This window comes from Molossus molossus, unplaced genomic scaffold (genome assembly GCF_014108415.1).
Source record: "Molossus molossus isolate mMolMol1 unplaced genomic scaffold, mMolMol1.p scaffold_m16_p_30, whole genome shotgun sequence".
NCBI lineage: Eukaryota > Metazoa > Chordata > Mammalia > Chiroptera > Molossidae > Molossus > Molossus molossus.
The window spans coordinates 1,212,749-1,231,915 of NW_023425367.1; the positions used below are offsets into that span (position 1 = coordinate 1,212,749).

General features: G+C 38.1%; 1 protein-coding gene across 1 annotated transcript in view; it reads left to right on the forward strand.

The window, feature by feature from the left end:
• LOC118643098 (lysine-specific demethylase 5D-like) overlaps positions 1-19,167 on the forward strand; it is a 128,012-nt gene that overhangs the window by 104,421 nt on the left and 4,424 nt on the right. The window contains 4 exon segments of the mRNA XM_036280995.1: positions 7,646-7,827; positions 7,919-8,080; positions 18,637-18,719; positions 18,722-18,756. Of these exon segments, the coding sequence (XP_036136888.1) occupies positions 7,646-7,827; positions 7,919-8,080; positions 18,637-18,719; positions 18,722-18,756 (462 nt within the window).

Below are 19,167 nucleotides of genomic sequence, written 5' to 3' on the forward strand. Positions count from 1 at the left end.
GTTTTAATTTGCATCTCTCTGATGATTAGTGATGATGAGCATTTCTCATATGTTTCTTAGCCATTTGTATGTCCTGTTTAGAGAGGTGTCTATTCAGCTCCTCTGCCCGTTTTTTAATTGGATTCTTTGTCTTCCTTTTGTGGAGTTGTATGAGCACTCTATATGTATGGGAAATTAGCCCCTTTTCTGATATATCATTGGCAACTGTGCTGTCCCATACAGTGGGTAGCCTTTCTGTTTTGATGATTGTATCTTTAGCAGTGCAGAAGCTTTTGAGTTTGATGTAGTCCCATGTGTTCATTTTCTCCTTTGTTTCTATTGCCTTAGGTGATGTGTCAGTAAAAATTCTGCTGCGTATGATGTCCGAAATTTTGTTGCCTACAGTCTCCTCTAGGATTTTTATGGATTCATGAGTTACATTTAAGTCTTTTATCCATTTTGAGTTTATTTTTGTGTACGGTGTAAGTTGATGGTCTAGTTTCTTTTATTTGCAGGTAGCTGTCCAATTTTTTCAGCACCATTTATTAAAGAGGCTGTCCTTACTCCACTGTATGCTCTTGCCACCTTTGTCAAATATTAATTGAGCATATTGCCTTGGGTCCATTTCTGGGTTCTCTGGTCTGTTCCACTGGTCTATATGCCTGTTCTTGTGCCAATACCAGGCTGTTCTGATTACGGTGGCTTTGTAGTATAACCTGAAATCTGGTATTGTGATTCCTCCAACTTTGTTCTTCCTTTTCAAGATTGCTGTGGCTATTCAAGGCCTTTTTGGATCCATAAGAACTTTTGAAATAATTGTTCTAATTCTGTATGCTGTTGGTATTTTGATGGGGATTGCGTTGAATCTATAGATTACTTTGGGTAATATGGACATTTTAATGATGTTAATTCTCCCAATCCATTAACAGGGTATGTGCTTCCACTTTTTTATATCTTCATTTATTTCTTTTTTCAATGACCTGTAGTTTTCTGTGAATAGGTCCTTTATTACTTTGGTTAAGGTTATTCCTAGGTATCTTAATTTTTTTTTTGCAGCAATGGTAAATGGGGTTTTTTCTTAGTTTCTCTTTCATTGAGTTCATTATTGGTGTATAAGAATGTCATTAATTTCTTGACATTAATTTTGTATCCTGCTACTTTTCCAAATTCATTTATTAAGTCTAGTAAACTTTTGATGCAGTCTTTGGGTTCTTCTATGTACAGTATCATGTCATCTGCAAACAATGACAATTTCACTTCCTCCTTTCTTATTTGGATCCCTTTTATTTTTCCTTCATGTCTGATTGCTGTGGCTAAGACTTCCAGTACTATGCTAAATAGGTGTGACGAAAGTGGGCATCCTTGCCTTGTTCCTGTTCTCAAGGGAAATGCTGTAAGTTTTTGCCAATTGAGTATGATGTTGGCTGTAGGTCTTTCATATATGGCCTTTATTATGTCGAGATATGATCCCTCTATTCCTACATTGTTGAGCATTTTTATCAGAACTGGATGCTGGATTTTGTCAAAGGCTTTTTCAGCATCTATTGATATGATCATGTGTTTTTTTTTTCTTCATTTTGTTTATGTGGTGTATCACGTTTATTGATTTGCGAATATTGTACCAGCCTTGCATCCCTGGAATGAATCCCACTTGGTCATGGTGAATAATTTTTTTGATGTATTTCTGGATCCGATTTGCTAATATTTTGTTCAGGATTTTGGCGTCTATGTTCATCAGGGTTATTGGCCTGTAGTTTTCTTCGTAGTGTCTTTTTCTGGTTTTTCAATTAGAATTATGCTGGCCTCATAGAACGTGTTTTGAAGTCTTCCGTCTTCTTGAATTTTTTGAAATAGTTTGAGGAGAATGGGTGTTAGTTCTTTTTGAATGTTCGGTAAAACTCCCCCGTGAAGCCATCTGGGCCTGGGCTTTTGTTTGCTGGGAGAGTCTTGATTACCTCTTCTATTTCCTTAGTTGTTATTGGTCTGTTCAAGTTTTCTATCTCTTCTGGGAATAGTTTTGGGAGACTGTGTGTTTCTAGAAATTTGTCCATTTCACTTAGATTGTCGAATTTGTTGCCATATAGTTGTTGGTAGTAGTTGTTAACGATCTTTTGTATTTCCGTGGTGTTGGTTGTTACTTCTCCTCTTTCATTTCTGATTTTGTGTATTGGGTTGTCTCTCTTTGTTTCTTGGTGAGTCTAGCTAAGGGTCCATGAATCTTGTTTATCTTTTCGAAAAACCAGCTCTTTGTTTCATTGATCCTTTGAATTGTTCTTTTGGTCTCTATGTCATTTATTTCTGCTCTGATCTTTACTATTTCCTTCCTTCTACTTGCTCTGGGGTTTTCTTTTTGTTTGCTTTCTAATTCTTTAAGTTGTGAGTTTAGACAGTCAATTAGAAATTTTTCTTGTTTTTTGAGGTAGGCCTGTAGTGCTATAAATTTCCCTCTCAGATCTGCTTTCGCTGCATCCCATAGATTTTGTGTTGTTGTGAGTTCATTTTCATTGGTTTCCAGGAAGTTTTTAATTTCTTCCTTGTTCTCCTCGGTGACCCATTCATTGTTTAATAACATGCTATTTAGTCTCCATGTGTTGAAATGTCTTTGCATGTTCTTGTTGCAATTGATTTCTAGTTTCATGCCTCTGTGATCTGAGAAGATGCTTGATATGATTTCAATCTTCTTGAACTTGTGGAGATTTAGTTTGTGTCCTATCATGTGGTCTCTCTTTGAGAATGTCCCATGTGCACTTGAGAAGAATGTGTATTCTGTAGCCTTGGGGTGTAATTCTCTGTAGATATCTATTAAATCCATTTGGTCTAGTGCTTCATTTAGAGTCTCTGTTTCCTTGCTAATTTTTTGCCTAGAGGATCTATCCAGTGCTGTCAACGGGGTGTTGAAGTCCCCTGCTATGATTGTATTGCTTTCGATTTCTCCTTGGAAGTCCTCCAGAAGATTTTTAATATATTTTGGTGCTCCTATATAGGGTGCATATATGTTTATCAAGGTTATATCTTCCTGTTGGATAGATCCTTTCAATATTATATAGTGACCTTCTTTGTCTCTAGTTATGGTCTTCATTTTGAAATCTATTTTATCAGATATGAGAATTGCTTCCCCAGATTTTTTTTTGCTTTCCATTTGCTTGGAAAATTTTTTTCCATCCATTCACTGTCAACCTATGTGAGTCTTTTGTTGAGAGGTGAGTCTCTTGTAAACAACATATAGATGAGTCATGCTTTCTTATCCAATCAGCTACTCTGTGTCTTTTTATGGGAGCATTCAATCCATTTACGTTTAAGGTGACTATTGATATGTACTTATTTATTGCCATTTTTGTTTAGTGTGGTTCTATTTTTCTTCCCATTTCTACTGCTAATTACAGCAGTCCTTTTAACATTTTTTGCAGTGCTGGTTTGGTGCTAATGTATTCCCTTAGCCTTTTTTTTTTGTCTGGGAAGCTCTTTATTGGATCTTCTATTTTGAATGATAGCCTTGCTGGGTAAAGTAGTCTTGGATTCAGATTCTTGTTTTTCATGACTTTGATTACTTCATGCCATTTTCTTCTGGCCTGTAGTGTTTCTTGTGAGAAGTCAGGTGAGAGCCTTATGGGGTTCCCTTTGTAGGTAACATGTTGCTTGTCTCTTGCTGCTTTTAGGATTCTCTCTTTGTCTTTAATTTTTGGCAGTTTGATTACTATGTGTCTTGGTGTGGGCCTGTTTGGGTTCTTCTTACTTGGGACTCTCTGTGCTTCTTGAACTTGAATGCCTTCTTCCTTCGCCAAATTAGGGAAGTTTTCTGTCACTGTTTTTTTGAATATATTCTCTATCCTTTGCTCATTTTCTTCTTCTTCAGGGACTCCTATGATGCGAATATTATTACGTTTCCAGTTGTCCCATAGTTCTCTTAAGCTGTCTTCCTGTTTTTTAATAGTTTTTTTCTTTTGTTTTTCTGATTGGTTGAGTTTTTCTACCCTGTCTTCTAATTCACTGATCCGGTCCTCAGCTTCCTCTACTCTGCTTTTTAAACCTTCCAATGTGTTTTTCATCACATATTTTCATATGTCATTTTTTATCTCTTCTTGTTGGTTTTTAATTTCCAATTGGCTTATTTTCAGTGTCTCTATGTCCTTACTCATGCTGTTCAGCTTCTTCAAGATCATGGCTCTGAATTCTAGCTCTGTTAACATGCCTAATTGCTCCACCTTGATCTCATCTTCAGTGGAGGTCTCTGGCTCTTTCATTTGGCTTCTGTTTCTGTGTTTCACCATTTTGGCTATCACTGTGGGTTTTGGAGCCTGTTAAGTTCTCCCTGTGGGTGTTGGTGTTCTGCTGTTTGTGGCTCCCTCTCAGTCTTTGTGTTGAAGGAACATCCAGCACGAGACCAGATCCTGACTTGTAATTGGTGCCACCCCTTCCTGATCCTTTGTTGACTCCAGGTCTGGGTTGGTCCTGAGCCTGAGGCAGGACCTTGGGCTCCAGCAGAGAGAAGGCAGACTGGACTGGAACTGTGTGGGGACACTTGGGATTTGTAGGGTGCTCAGAGCTTTTGCTGAGTGCAGCCACCCAGGACTAGCCTCATCTTACTCCCTTGTTTCTTTGTTTCACCATTTTGGCTATTTCAGTGGGTTTTGGAGCCTACCCATTTTCCCTGTGGTGTGGCATTCTGCTCTTTGTGGCTCCCTCTACTGGGTTTGGATGGGCCTGGATAGGCCCACGTTAAACACCACTGTCAAGTCTAACTTTCCTTGGTAGATTTGCAAGCCCAGGATAGGTTCTATTGTCCTCTGGCTTTTCCTGGAGGCTAGTAGTCTCAGTTAAGCGGTGCCTTGGAATGTAGCCCTCTTTTTCTGCATAAGAAGATTTCCAGAGGGTGGGATATATGCTTGTTGTTAATGAGCCTCAATTTGCATTTCTTTGCCTCACCTGGGAAAGGCTGTATTTCCGAGGTGTTGGAGGCTGCTGCTTTTTACCACAGTTCCATGAAGGAGCACACTGGCCACTGTCCTTTGTGGTCACAATTTAGTAAAAACTCTGAATGCCCGCCAAATACCAGGTGTCCCCAAAGAGTTCAGCCCAGTGCCCTCCCTCTGCTGTCGCCCCCAGGTAAGTGGCTGTGGGTATTTTAGCGCTCTGTCCTAGCTCTCTGTGCTGGGCAGCAGGCTTGGTGTTTATTCCCCAAGGGTGCTGCTCACAGCTAAGACTGCTGCTGTATGTGGGGTCCCAGCCTTCCACATTCTTGAGCCTCCACTGATCCTACCCAGTGTCCCTGGTTTTATGGTTCGGTCCTGCTGCTTTTCTGTTGCTTATTTCTGAGGATTTTTATTTATTTTAGTTGTAATTCCCATTTGTCCTCGGAGATGGTCTGTGTAGCTTCCATTCACTGCACCTCCATTTTCACATCCCCTAAGCCTATCTTATGTGCAGCTGGGTCACACAGGCCTCTCTGTTGCTTCAACACCCCGCAGGTCTCGTGGGTAACTGGATGGCACAGTTCCTTTTGGGTAATACAGGCCTTTCTGGTGCTTCTGCTCCCCATAGATCCCATGGGTAACTAGATCATACAGTCTCTGCTGGATTTCACTGGCCTCTCTGGTGCTTCAGCACCCCTCAGGTCCTACGGGTAATTGAATGGTACAGTCCCTGCTGGGTTACACAGGCCTCTCTGGTGCTTCAGCACCAAGAAGCTTCTGCAGGTAAGTAGATTGCACATTCCCTGCTGTTTTGCATGGGCCTCTCTGGTGATCCACACCCTGAAGGTCCCAAGGGCAGGCAGCTGGATTGCACCAGTTTCTCTTGGGCACAGGCTTCCCACTGCTCTTGTGAGTTGCTGGACCACATAGGCCTCTGTGTAGCCCCAGGTCCCGCTGCTGGTGGCTAGGGAGTGCTACTGCCCTTGGGGTTCAACTCCTGCTCAGCTCTTACTGTATTTTGGGGGGATGAATCTCAGCTGCTGGTCTGTGCTTCTGTTGCCTGGGGATGGATGTCTCTTCCACAGCCTCTGTTGTTGGGGGTATAGCTCGACTCTCATTGGGCTGCCACTATGTGCACTGGTCTGTGTTGACACAGAGTGTCCACTGGTCTGATGGTGGCAGGTGCGCTGGTGGGATCAGGTTGCTGGGCCCTAGCTGCTCCCTCTGCCTCCTCCCTGGGAAGACCTGGGATCTTCCAAAATGATGGGGCCTCCCCGTGGTGCAGGGAGCAGCGCCCGGAAGAGCTTACTGTGGTAGCCAGCTTCTCCCATCCACAGCACGGGAACCTTCTGCTCAGAGGCTCTGCACTGCAGGTGTGGACCTTCAGGTGCACTCATTCTCTCTCACACACTAGCTCACTCTTTCACACACTCACCCTCCCTCTGGTCCTGCCCACTGCCATCTTCTCACCAATTTTCTTAATAGCTAATTACTATTTGACCACTCTTTTATTCATTCATATTTTTCATGTTAATTGAATGTTTTAGTTTTTAGAATTCCTAATTTTCTTTTTTCAGATTTTTCTGTTCAGTATTAAGGAAAATTTTATTTTTCTTGCTGCTTTTTATGGTTATTTTTAATATACTGATAATTATACTGCCTATACTATTAGTAGGTCTGTTTGTGTAGTTTGATTTTTTTCAACATATTTTAACTGATTTTACTCCCACCTCACGTCTTTTGTTAGTTTATTGTGAACTTATGTTTCCTTTAACCACATATATGGGACATTTTCTAGGAGGATAATTTAAAATGTGCTATGCTTAGAAATAGTTTACTATTTCCGCTAAATACGTAAGGACACTAGAATTCAGGACTACATTTTGTTTTTCACTTAACATGTTCTAGAATGTGAATTCTGGGCCAAATTTCTGTGGTAATAGGTTTTGGATAAGAATTGTAAATAGGCTTTGTTTTGTTTTCTTCTCTTACAGAGGCAGAGATTCACTTTCTTAATGTTTAGTGTTTGTTTGTTTGTTTGTTTGTTTGTTTGTTTGTTTTAATCCTCTTCAGTTTTACTGTTAAACAGTTAGTATTGATGGGAAATGTCATAACTTTAGGTTGAAGTCTGTAATATCTAAAGTTTTATCTTCTAGCTTAAATTTTGGCAAGCAAAACTATGTGATCCAGTTAAACATTAGTTTTCACACTTTTATTTGTAAAATATTTTAATTCTTGTATGTTTTATCTTCTAAGTGTTTTTTCGATCTTAAGGTGCTTTATTTCTCTAAGTATTCAACCATAATGTGGTAGAAGATCGAAGTTATAGATACTAAATATTCAACTAAGGAATATTTGAAGAGGGTTGTTCAGTAATATTACTTATAAATACAGTTGTGTCATTTTTATTGTTTACATATTCAGGGTTTTTTGTTTTCCTCTGACTCTTTTGGGTCTTGCTTCTAAAACATTGGCAGATAAGGACATTATTTCTAATGGCTCTTTGTTAAGCATTGAGTATAATGGCTATATATATTTATTATGTTAAAAAATTTATTTATTTAAACTATTTTTATAGTTTTTATTTTTAATTAGGAATGGATGTGTAATTCAGACAGTCTTGACTGTTAACTGTTTTTATTATTCCACATTTTTGTTTTATTTGACTATGTCATTCCTGTGTAAGCCTGACTTAGTTTGACTTTCTTTATGCAATACTGCACCTTTCCCACTCTGACAAACTTCTGAAATAACAGGAATATGGGACCAGTGGTTGGAACCTGAATGTGATGCCAGTGCTGGATCAGTTTGTTCTCTACCACATCAATGCAGACATCTCAGGCATGAAGGTTCCCTGGCTATATGTGGGCATGGTTTTCTCAGCATTTTGTTGGCATATTGAGGATCACTGGAGTTACTCCATTAACTACTTACACTGGTGAGCAAGACACAAATGGCTTGGATGTCAGAACTCTCTTCATATGCAAAGCTATGTCCAGGCTTTACATGTCTCCTCTTTACCTGAGCAGGGGTGAGCCAAAGACCTGCTATGGTGTACCCTCACTGGCAGCAGAGCATTTGGAGGAGGTGATGAAGAAGCTGACACCTGAGCTGTTTGATAGTCAGCCTGATCTTCTACACCAACTGGATACTCTAATGAATCCCAACACCCTTATGTCTCATGGTGTTCCTGTGAGTACCGGGAAATAAGGGACAAAAGGAATTTAATCCTGCCCTAGGGAGGGGCTGGAAAGAGAAGAGCTTAGATTTAAGGAAATAAAGTTACATGCATGTTGATGTGGCAACTAGGCATTCTGTGATGCTGTCAATCTGCCAACCTACACACATCAGTAGAGTATCCAAAGAGGAAGAGAAAAGACATCAGATAATAATTTAACAATGCAATAGCTGAAACCTAGATTTGTCCTTTTTATCTGCTTCATAGTCTAGTATTGCTTTTTGGATGTTGTTTTTAATGTCAACTAAAAGCTTTTTATTTTTTTGTAAATTTTATTAATTTATTGTTGTAAGATGTTTCTCTTTACCCTCCTGCCTACAGCCTCCTCCAGATCCCGCACCTGCCTTCCCAGCATGGTTGTCTTTGTTCTTTAATTACGCATACATGCACATAAGTTCTTTGGTTTATCTCATCCATACCTGCTGTCCCCCACCTCTGAAGTCTATTAGTCTGAACCATACTCCTCTCTCTGTCTCTGACTCTGTTTTGTTCATCACTTCATTTTCTTCATTATATTCCACAAATAAGTGAGATCATGTGATATTAATCTTTCTCTGCTGGGCTTGTTTTGCTTAGTATAATACTCTCCAGGTCCCTCCCTGTCATCTCAAAGGATAACAGCTGCATAGTACTCTATTGTGTATATGTACCACAGCTGTTTATCCATTTATCTTCTGATGGACACTTGGGCTGTTTCCAGATCTTAGCTATTGTAAATAGTGCTGCTATTAACATGGGGGTACATATATTTTTTTCTCATTGGTGTTTCAGCCTTCGTAGGGTATATTCCTAGAAGTGGGGACTACTGGGTAAAGCGGCAGATCAATTATTAATTTTTTTTTAAAAACACCATACTTTTTCCACAATGGCTGTACAAGCCTGCATTCCCACCAGCAATGTACAAGAGTCCCCTTTTCTCCACGCCCTCGGCTGCACTTTTGTGATGATTTGTTGATGGCGGCCACTCTGACAGGTGTGAGGTGATACCTCATTGTTGTTTTAATTTTCATCTCCTGATGATTAATGACTTTGAGTATTTTTTTATATGGCTCTTGTCCATTTGTATGTCCTGTTTGGAGAGGTGTCTATTCGCTTCTTCTGCCCATTTTTAAACTGAGTTTTTGTCTTCCTTTTGTTGAGTTGTATGAGTATTCTACATATTTTGGAAATTAACCCCTGATCTGATGTATCATTGGCAATTATGCTCTTCCATATAGTGTGTGCCTTTTCATTTTGGTGGTTGTTTCTTTTGCTGTACAGAAGCTTTTTAGTTTCATGTATTTCTGTGTTTTCATTTTTTCCTTTGTTTCTCTTGCTTTAGGCATTGCTATCTGTGAAAATTCTGCTGCGTGTGATGTCTGAAATTGTGTTGCCTACATTTTCTTGTAGAATTTTTATGAATTCATGAGTCACTTTTAAGTCTTTTATTGACTTTGAGTTTATTCTTGTATATGGTGGAAGTTGGTAGTCTGTCTTCATTTTTGCATGTAGTTGTGGAATTTTTCCAACACCATTTATGTTCTTGCCCCCTTTGTCAAACATTAATTGAGCATAATGTCTTGGGTCCATTTCTGGGTTCTCTGTTCTGTTCCATTGATCTATATGCCTGTTCTTGTGCCAGACCCAGGCTGTTTTGATTACAGTGGCTTTGTAGTATATCCTGATATTCAGTATTGTGATTCCTCTTTCGTTCTTCCTTTTCAAGATTGCTGTGGATATTTGGGGTCTTTTTTGGTTCTATATAAACTTTTTAAGTATTTGTTCTAGTTCTGTGAAATATGTAGTTGGTATTTTAGGGGGAATTGCATTGAATCTGTAGATTGCTTTGGGTAGTGTGAACATTTTAATGATATTAATTCTAATCCATGAAGAAGGTACATGTTTCTACTTTTTTATATCTTTGTGTTGTTTTTTTTGTTTGTTTGTTTTTTTGTCTTGGAATTTTCTGGAAATAGGTCCTTTACTTCTTTGGTTAAGTTTATTCTTAGATATCTTAATTTTTTTGGTGTAGTGGAAATGTGATTGTGTTTTTTGTTTTGTATTTTTTCTTTTCCTTTTTACTTATCAGACGGAGTGGGAGGGAGGAGAGGGAAAGACAGAGGAACCATTGATGTGAGGGAGCCTCCTGCAGGACTCCACCAGGGCCAGGGACAATCTGCAAATGAGCTTTGCACCCTTGACCACAATAGGACCCATGCCTCATTGGTCCTTGGTCTGGCACTCTAACCTCTGAGCCAAACTGGCCAGGGCTGGGATTGTTATTTTAGTTTCTCTCTCTGTGAGTTCATTATTGGTGTATAAGAATACCGTTGATTTCTTGATCTTAATTTTGTATTCTGCTACCTTGTCAAATTCATTTATTAAATCTAGTCAATTTTAAAGGAGTCTTCAGGTTTTTCTATGCACAATATTATATCATCTTATAAGGACAGTTTTACTTCCTTCTTTCCAATTTGGATATCTTTTATTTTTTATTCATGTCTGACTGCTATGGCTAAGATTTGCAGTACTGCCTTAAATAAGAATGGCAAAAGTGGGCATCCCTGTCTTGTTCCTGTTCTTAAGGGAAATCCTTTTATTTTTTGCCCATTGAGTATGATGTTGGCTGTAGGTCTTTCATACATGGCCTTTATTATGTCAAGATATGATCTCTCTATTCCCACATTGCTGAGCATTTTTATCAGAAATAGGTGTTGGATTTTGTCAAATGTTTTTTCTGCATGTATTGATATGATCCAATGGTTTTTATCCTTCATTTTGTTTATGTAGTGTATCACATTTATTGATTTGTGAATATTGTAATAGTTTTTCATATCTGGAATGAATCTCACTTGGTCATGGTGAATAATTTTTTTAATGTATTGCTGCATTCGATTTGCTAATATTTTGATAAGGATTTTGGCATTTATGTTCATCAGGGATATTAACCTATAGTTGTTTTTTTGTTTTGTTTTGTTTTTTATCCATTTTTTGTTCAAATAGAGTGGGAGGGGAAGAGAGAGAGAGAGACACCGACATGAAAGAGACACATCGAGTGGCTGCCACTCACACAGCCCAACCAGGGCCAGGGCAAAACTGCAACCAAGGTATGCGCCCTTAGCGGGAACTGAAACTGGGTCTCTCTGAACTGCAGACCGATTCTCTAACTGCTGAGCCAAACTGGCCTGGGAAGACTGTAGTTTTCTTTCTTTGCAGTGTCTTTATCTAGTTTTGGAATTAGAATTATGCTGGTCTCATCAAACAAGTTTGGAAGTCTTTTTTCTTCTTTAATTTTTTGGAAAAAATTGAGGAGAATGGGTATTAGTTCTTTGTTTGGTATAACTCCCCTGAAGCTATACGGGCCTGCCTCTTTGTTTGGGAGATTCTTGATTAAATGTTCAATTTTCTTAGTTGTTATTGGTCTGTTTAAGTTTTCTATCTCTTCTTGGTTCAGTTTTGGGACACTAAGTGTTTCTAGAAATGTGTCCATTTTGCCTAGATTATTTAGTTTGTTAGTGTATAATTGTTCATAGTATCTGTTAATGATCTTTTGTATTCCTGTAGTGTCAGTTGTTACTTCTCTTAGTTTCTGATTTTGTTTGTTTGGGTCTTCTCTCTATGTTTCTTAGTGAGTCTAGCTTAGGATTCATCAATCTTGTTTATCTTTTCACAGAATCAGCTCTTTATTTCATTCATCTTTTGAATTGTTGTTTTTTTGTTTGTTTTTTGTCTCTGTCATTTATTTCTGCTCTGATGCTTAAGTAGTTCTTCTATTTGCTCTGGGTGTGTTGTTGTTGTTGTTGTTTGTTTTCAGTTCTTTATTTGTGAGGTTAGTAAATTAGAAATTATTCTTGTTTTCTGAGGTAGGCGTATAGTGCTATGAACTTCCCTCTCAGAACTGCTTTCGCAGCATTGCATAGATTTGGTGTTGTTGTGTGTTCATTTTCATTGGTTTCCAGGAAGTTTTTAATATTTTTCTTAATCTCCGTAGTAACTCATGCATTGTTTAATAACATACTATTTAGCTTCCATGTGTTTAAATGTTTTAGTTGTAACTGATTTCTAGTTTTAAGCTATTGTGATCTGAGAAGATGCTTGATGTGATTTCAGTCTTTTTGATCTTGCATAGAATTACTTTGTTTTCTAACATGTGGTCTATCTTTGAGAATGTCCCATGTGTTCTTGAAAAGAATGTGAATTGTGCAGTTGTAGGGTGTAATCATTGTAGATATCTATTAAATCCATTTGTTCTAGTGCATCATTTAAGAGTCCCTGTTTCTTTGTTAAATTTTTGTCAAGAGGATCTGTCCAGGGATGTCAGTGGGTTGTTGAAATTCCCTGCTATGATTGAATTGCTCTCTATTTCTTCTTTGAAGTCTTCCTGAAGTTTTTAAATATATTTTGGTGCTCTTACATTGGGTCCATATATGTGTACCGAGGTTATATCTTCCTGTTGGATATACCCTTTCAATATTATGTAATGACCTTCTCTGTCTCTGGTTACAGCCTTCTGTTTGAAGTCATTTTTATCATATATGAGTATTGCTACCATAGCTCTTTATTTCTTTCTGTTTGCTAGGAAGATTTATTTCCATCTCTTCACTTTCAACCTATGAGAGTCTTTTTTGTGAAGTGGGTCTCTTGTAAACAACATGTATATGATTCATGCTTTCTTATCCAGTCAACTGCTCTATGTCTTTTGATCGGAGCATTCAATTTATTTACATTTTATGTTATTATTGATTGTACTTATTTATTGCCATTTTTGTTTTTTGTGGTTATATTCTACTTCATATTTCTTCTACTAATTACAGCAGTCCTTTTAACATTTCTTGCATTGCTGGATGGTGCTAATATATCCCCTTAGCCTTTTTTTTTTTTTTTTTGTCTGAGAAGCTCTTTATTTGATGTGCTATTTTGAATGATAGCCTTACTGGATAGAGTAGTCTTGGATATAGATCCTTGTTTTCATGACATTGATTACTTCATGCCACTCCCTTCTGACCTGTAGTGTTTCTGTTGAGAAGTCAGGTGATAGCCTTATTGAGGTTCCTTTATAGGTAACCTGTTGCTTTAAGATTCTCTCTGTCTTTGTCTTTTGGGATTTTTATGTGTCTTGGTATAGGTCTGTTTGGGTTCTTTTTACTGGGGCTTTCTGTGCTTCTTGTACTTATATGCCTTTTTCCTTGAGCAAGTTAGGGATGTTTTTTGTCACTGTTTCTTCAAACATATTTTCTAACCATTGCTCATTTTCTTCTTCTGGAACTCCTATGATGTGGATGTTGTTATGTTTCATATTGTCCTACAGTTCTCTTATGCTGTCTTTCTGTTTTTCATTGTTTCTTTTTTTTCTTTTTTTTTTTTTTGGTTTTCTGTTTGGATGATATTTTCTTACCCTGTCTTCTAATTCACTGATCTGGTTCTCAGCTTTCACTACTTTGGTGCTTATTTCTCTCAATGTGTTTTTTATTTCTGTTATGTCATTCTTTATTTTCAATTGGTTGTTTTTCAGTTCTATAGTTTTACTCATGCTGTTGAGCTTTGTCATGATTACTACTGTGAACTTGCCCTCTGATGTCTTGCTCAATACTGTTTTATTTATTTTCATCTTCTGTCCAATTATCTTCTGCTTTTATTTGGGATTTGTTTCTTTGTTTCTCCATTTGGGTCCTGTCAGTGGATTTTGGAGCCTTCCAAATTTCCCCTGTGGGTGTTGGTGTTACACCGGTTGTGACTCCCTCTACTGGGTTTGGATGAGTGTGGAAGGACCAACATTAAACACCACTGTCAAATCTTTCATGGGTAGATTTGCAAGTCCAGGAAAGGTTTAGTTGTCCTTTTGCTTTTTGCCTATAAGCCATTAGTCTCAGTTACTTGATGAGCCTTGGGTTGTAGCCCTCAACTGAATGAAAAAAATCCCTCAAGTGTCCAGAGTAAGAGGATTTCCAGAGAGTGGGGCAGGTGCTTGCTGGCTATTAATGAGCCTCAATTGTATTGCTTTTCTGTTAACTGTATAAATTCTAATTTTATAAAGCCATGGGACTGGGAGTGGTGTCAGACTAAGGAATTTCCAGGATTGATTTATATCAGCCAGTTTTAGAAAAGAGTGAGTAAATTTGAATGTGTATAAGAAAAATAGAAAGTGCTGTGTCTTTTCATAACACTTTTTCTTTTATGAACTTTCATAAGGTCCAAGTTAACCTCTACACTATTTTTATCACTTTTATGTCCACTCCCCTCATATTTTTCCATCTGTTGAAACGACTGTTGAAATGAGGCTCCCTTTCATTTCTGAAATGTTATCTTTCTTTTTTTTATATACCATTTCTTCCCTCATGATTTTTGCTTACTAATTTTTTTCTCCTCTCATGTATGTTCAGCACACTGTCACACATACCTATCACTATGATTTGTGAATTTTGCCTGCACTATATAATTTGGTGTCTTTCACTACTCTCTTACCCATTTTCTTCTGTAAGATTAATAATTTGAGTCTTTTTATTTTTTAATAAGTTGAGTCTTTTCTCTTTTGTCATCATCTTACTAAATGTTTATCCAGTTTTGTTAATTATTAGAAGCTATTTTTTTATTTTGTTGATTGTTTTATGTTTCTGTATTGTGTTTAATTCATCTTTTTCACTAATTGAACCTTCTATCAATATATAATGACCTTCTTTGTCAGAATAGTTTTTTACTTAAAATGATTAAGTAAAAGGCCCTGTCAATTAAGTATATATTGTATATTTATATAGCCAACCCAGCTTCCTTTGGTTACTATTTTCATGAAATATATCTTTTCATTTATTCACTTTTATGTCTTCACATCTAGATGAGTTTCTTGTACAGAAGATATAGTTGGATCATGGTTTTTCTTCTTTCTGCCAATATTTGCTTTTATTGAGTGTTTAATTTTGAAGTTAATATAAATATCAATGAGGAAGAACTTCTTCCACTTTGTTTTCTGCATCTCATATCTTTTATTCCTCAGTTCTTCCATTACTTTTGTGTGTGTGTGTGATGAAGAGGTTTTCCTAGTGTTCTTTTTAATGTGTGTCCTTGCTATAATTCTTAGTTCCCATCATATTACAATTACTATTTTAATTTATAACAATCCAGTTTGAAGTAACACTAACTTACCTTAAATAGTAACTTAAACCACAACAAAATAAACTGGTTTTATTTAGCTCTGTCTCTCTTCCTTTATATTTTTATTGTCACATTTTTCCAGTATCATAGTTTCATAATTATTGTTTCATGCACTTTTCATTTATGAAGAAAATAACAGGGTCATAAATAATTCAATTATTGCTGTAATGCTTGCCTATTTAGGTACCTTTACTAGTGTGTTTACTTTCTAGCGTCATTTCAGTTTGAAGGACCTTCAGTATTTATTTTTTTATCCTTACCTGAGGATATTTTTCCACCTTTGTTCAGTCAGAGTATGATGGGGAGAGAGAGAAACATCAATGTGAAAGGGACACATTGAGTAGCTGCCTCTTACAGACCTGACCAGGACTAGCGATGAGTCACAACTGAGGCATGTGCCCTTGACCAGAATCAAACCCAAGACTCATTGGTCTGTGGCATGGTACTCTAACCACTGAGATAAACCGGCCAGGGCAGTATTTTTTTAAATCAGTCTTAGAGAAGAGGGACGTAGAGAAAAAACATTGATTGTGAGAGAGACAATCCATTGGTTGCCTTCTGCACTGGGGCCAGGGATTACACCTGCAACCCAGGTTGGTGGCCTTGAATGGGAATCTAACCCTTGAGTCTTTGGGTGCTTTGGCTGATGCTCTAACTACTGAGTCACACCAGCCAGGGCTTATTTGAACTATTATTTTTTTCAATATATCTTTTTATATTCACTCGAGGATATTTTTCCACTTTTTGTTCAGATGGATTGGGAGGGGGAGAGAGAGAGAGAAAGATCAACGTGAAAGGGACACATCGAGTGGCTGACATCCGCACAACTCAACCAGGGCCAGGGACAAACTATAACCGAAATCCATGCCCTTAGTGGAAACCAAACCCAGGTCTCTCTGGACCACAGGCTGACACTCTAACTGCTGAGCCAAACCAGCCAGGGCTTATTTGACCTATTTTAAAGCTCACCAATTCTTCCCTGCTTTCCCAAATTTATTTAAATTGTCCAGTGAATTTCACTCCAATTCTACATTTTAGCTTTCAGAGTACTTTTCTATTGCCTTTTTCTAATCTTTATCTCTTTATTCAGATTCTATATTTGTGGTGTGTCATTTTGTTTTTCTTAAGTTAACTTTTGCCTATTTAAGACAGTTTATTTTCGCCCTGGCCAGTTTGGCTCAGCGGTTAGAGTGTCGGCCTGCGGTCCAGAGACACCCGGGTTCGGTTCCCGCTAAGGGCATGTACTTCGGTTGCAGTTTGTCCCTGGCCCTGGTTGGTCGTGCGGGTGGCAGCCACTCGATATGTCCCTTCACGTCGATGTTTCTCTCTCTCTCTCCCTCCCACTCTATCTGTACAAAAAATGGAAAAATATCCTCGGGTGAGGATAAAAAAAAAAAAGACAGTTTATTTTCAGTCTTTCTTCAGTAAGTCCAGTGGGCTATCTCAATGGATAATTGTATTGAATATGCCATACTTTCTTGTTTCTTTGCATGCCTCCTAATTTTTTCTTAAAAACTGGATAGTTTGAATGTTATATTGTGGTAAGTCTGGAAAGCAGATTCCACTCACTATACCCCTTCCAGTTCTTACCGTTGCTGCTTTTTGGGGTAGTTCTGGTAATTTGTTTACTTGAAAGTCAGCCAGAGGTGGGGCTTATAGTCTTCTCATGACTTATCCTAGCCTTCTTAATTCCCAGGAATATGTGGGAGCTTTTTCAGATCCCTTAACTCTCAAGTAGCCCTTTACCTTTCCTTTTTTTTTTTACCTAGTCTCCTTTACCACAGATAGCAGTGCTGTGACTTAATATACTTTCAACAAATAGAATGTAGGAATTTAATCCATTTATATTTTGGGGAAACTGTGAGGTAGGTGAAATAAAGGCAAGTCCTGCATACCTCCTCACTTTTTCTCATATAGGATCATGTTTGCACTATGTGGCACAGCAAGTTACAGCAGGATCTTAGATTACTGCCCCCATTGTAGATGCTGAGATTGGACTGAAGGGGTTGTAGATAGGTTGATGTTATTTTGACAAAAATTTAGAAGTTACTTTGTTGTTGTTGTCATTGTTGTTTTTTGTTAAATGTACTCCTGGTATTTGAAGTTTGTGATTCTATCACAGAGTATTGAAAATGCTTTTGTTAATGATGGAGAGAAATCCTCATCCCCACCTTGTACTTGAGGGAGTGGAATTCTTATTATATCTTGAGAAAAAGAATTTTCTGAGACTCCTACAGGAGAACAATTGATTTTTATTTGCTTGGAATAGCATACCTGAATTTCCAAGGTTCCCTCTCCCTCACAGTCCTGCTAGAGAGGAATTGTTTGCTGTGGCTGCAGTGGTTTCCTAGAGAGTACAAAGTAACACTTTTCTGGTAAAGCGGCTCAAATGACATGGCTGTAATATGTGAATTGTTTTAGTAGGGCAATGAAATTTTGGAGTTTTCATTATTTCTTGTGTCATTATATTCTGACTTTTTAAATTTACATTATTAAGTGAACAAACTCAGAATTTTCTTCACATGTTTTTAGATCATTTATGTTTCTTGAATTGCATGTTATTTTTATTTGTATCTTTCTCTAAATGTTCCTTTTTTAAATCCTCTCTTGAGGATGTTTATTTTTATTTTTTGTTAATCCTCATCTGAGGATATTTTTTTCCCATTGAGTTTTAGAATGGAAAGGAAGAAGGAAAAGGGAGAGACAGAAACATCCAGGTGAGAGAGACACATTGATTGGTTTTCCCTGAACATGCTTAGGGATTGAACCTGCAGCCTAGGTACATGTCCCTGACTGGAGTTGAACCTACAGTCAATCCACTTTGTGGGCCAATGCTCTAAGCATTGATCCACAGTGGCCAGGGCAAGGATATATTTACTGATTTGAGATGGAAAAACATCAGTGTAAGAGAGAAACATCCATTAGTTGCCTCCCATATGTGCCCTGACCAGTAATTGAACCAAAAGTGTTTTTTGTGTATGGGACGTTGCTTCAACCAACTGAGCCACCACGTCAGAGTTTTGAATATTACTCTTTTGTTCAATTTTTAATCCTCACCAGAGGCTCTTTTTCCATTGATAGAGAGGAAGATAAACATCAATATGAGAAAGATACATTTATTGTTTGCCTCCTGCATGACCCTGACTGGCGCCAGAGATTCAACCTGCTACCCTTTGTCCTCGTGCTTATGCTCTAATCACTGAGCCATACAGGCTAGGGCTCAGTATTACTTTTAACTTCATGTTGTCATTGTCTCCTTTAAGGCACATGCAGGAAGATAGAGCCTATATTTTTTCTTTGCCTCACACCTATAAGGGGACTCAAAGGCAATCTTAAGCCCACATTCTATTAATGCTCACTTAAACACTCCTGTGTCTTACTTTATGTTGTTCGCACAAATCAGTGTGCAGGAGAATTTGTCATTACTTTTCCTTGGATTTACCATAACGGCTTTAACCAAGGCTACAACTTGCTGAGGCTGTCAACTTTTGCACTGCCGACTGGGTGAGTCTGGGATGTGGTGGTGTTGTAACCCAGGAGATCGGCCACACTCAGACTCCATTTTTCAGTTTTGGGGGATGTTTTATTACCTGCGCAGGGACTGCAGCCAACCTACACAGAGGAGAACTGCAGCCCGAGCTCAGGGGGAGGGTTGCTTATATAGGGCAGGGGTCATTCAAGAGTTTAGCAGAGCAAGCAAGCTGCTTGTACAGAAGCGGGGGCAATTAGCAATAAGCAGGAGGGAACGGAGGTGGGAGGGAGCTGAGGCGAAAGGGAACTGGGTGAACTGGGTCAGCATACATCTATCCTGCTATTCATTCCATTATCCACGTTTTAAAAACTAACAAATTCGAGACGGATATCAGCGGTCAGTCAGGTGCAATACACACTTGTTTAACAGTTACAGTTGTATGG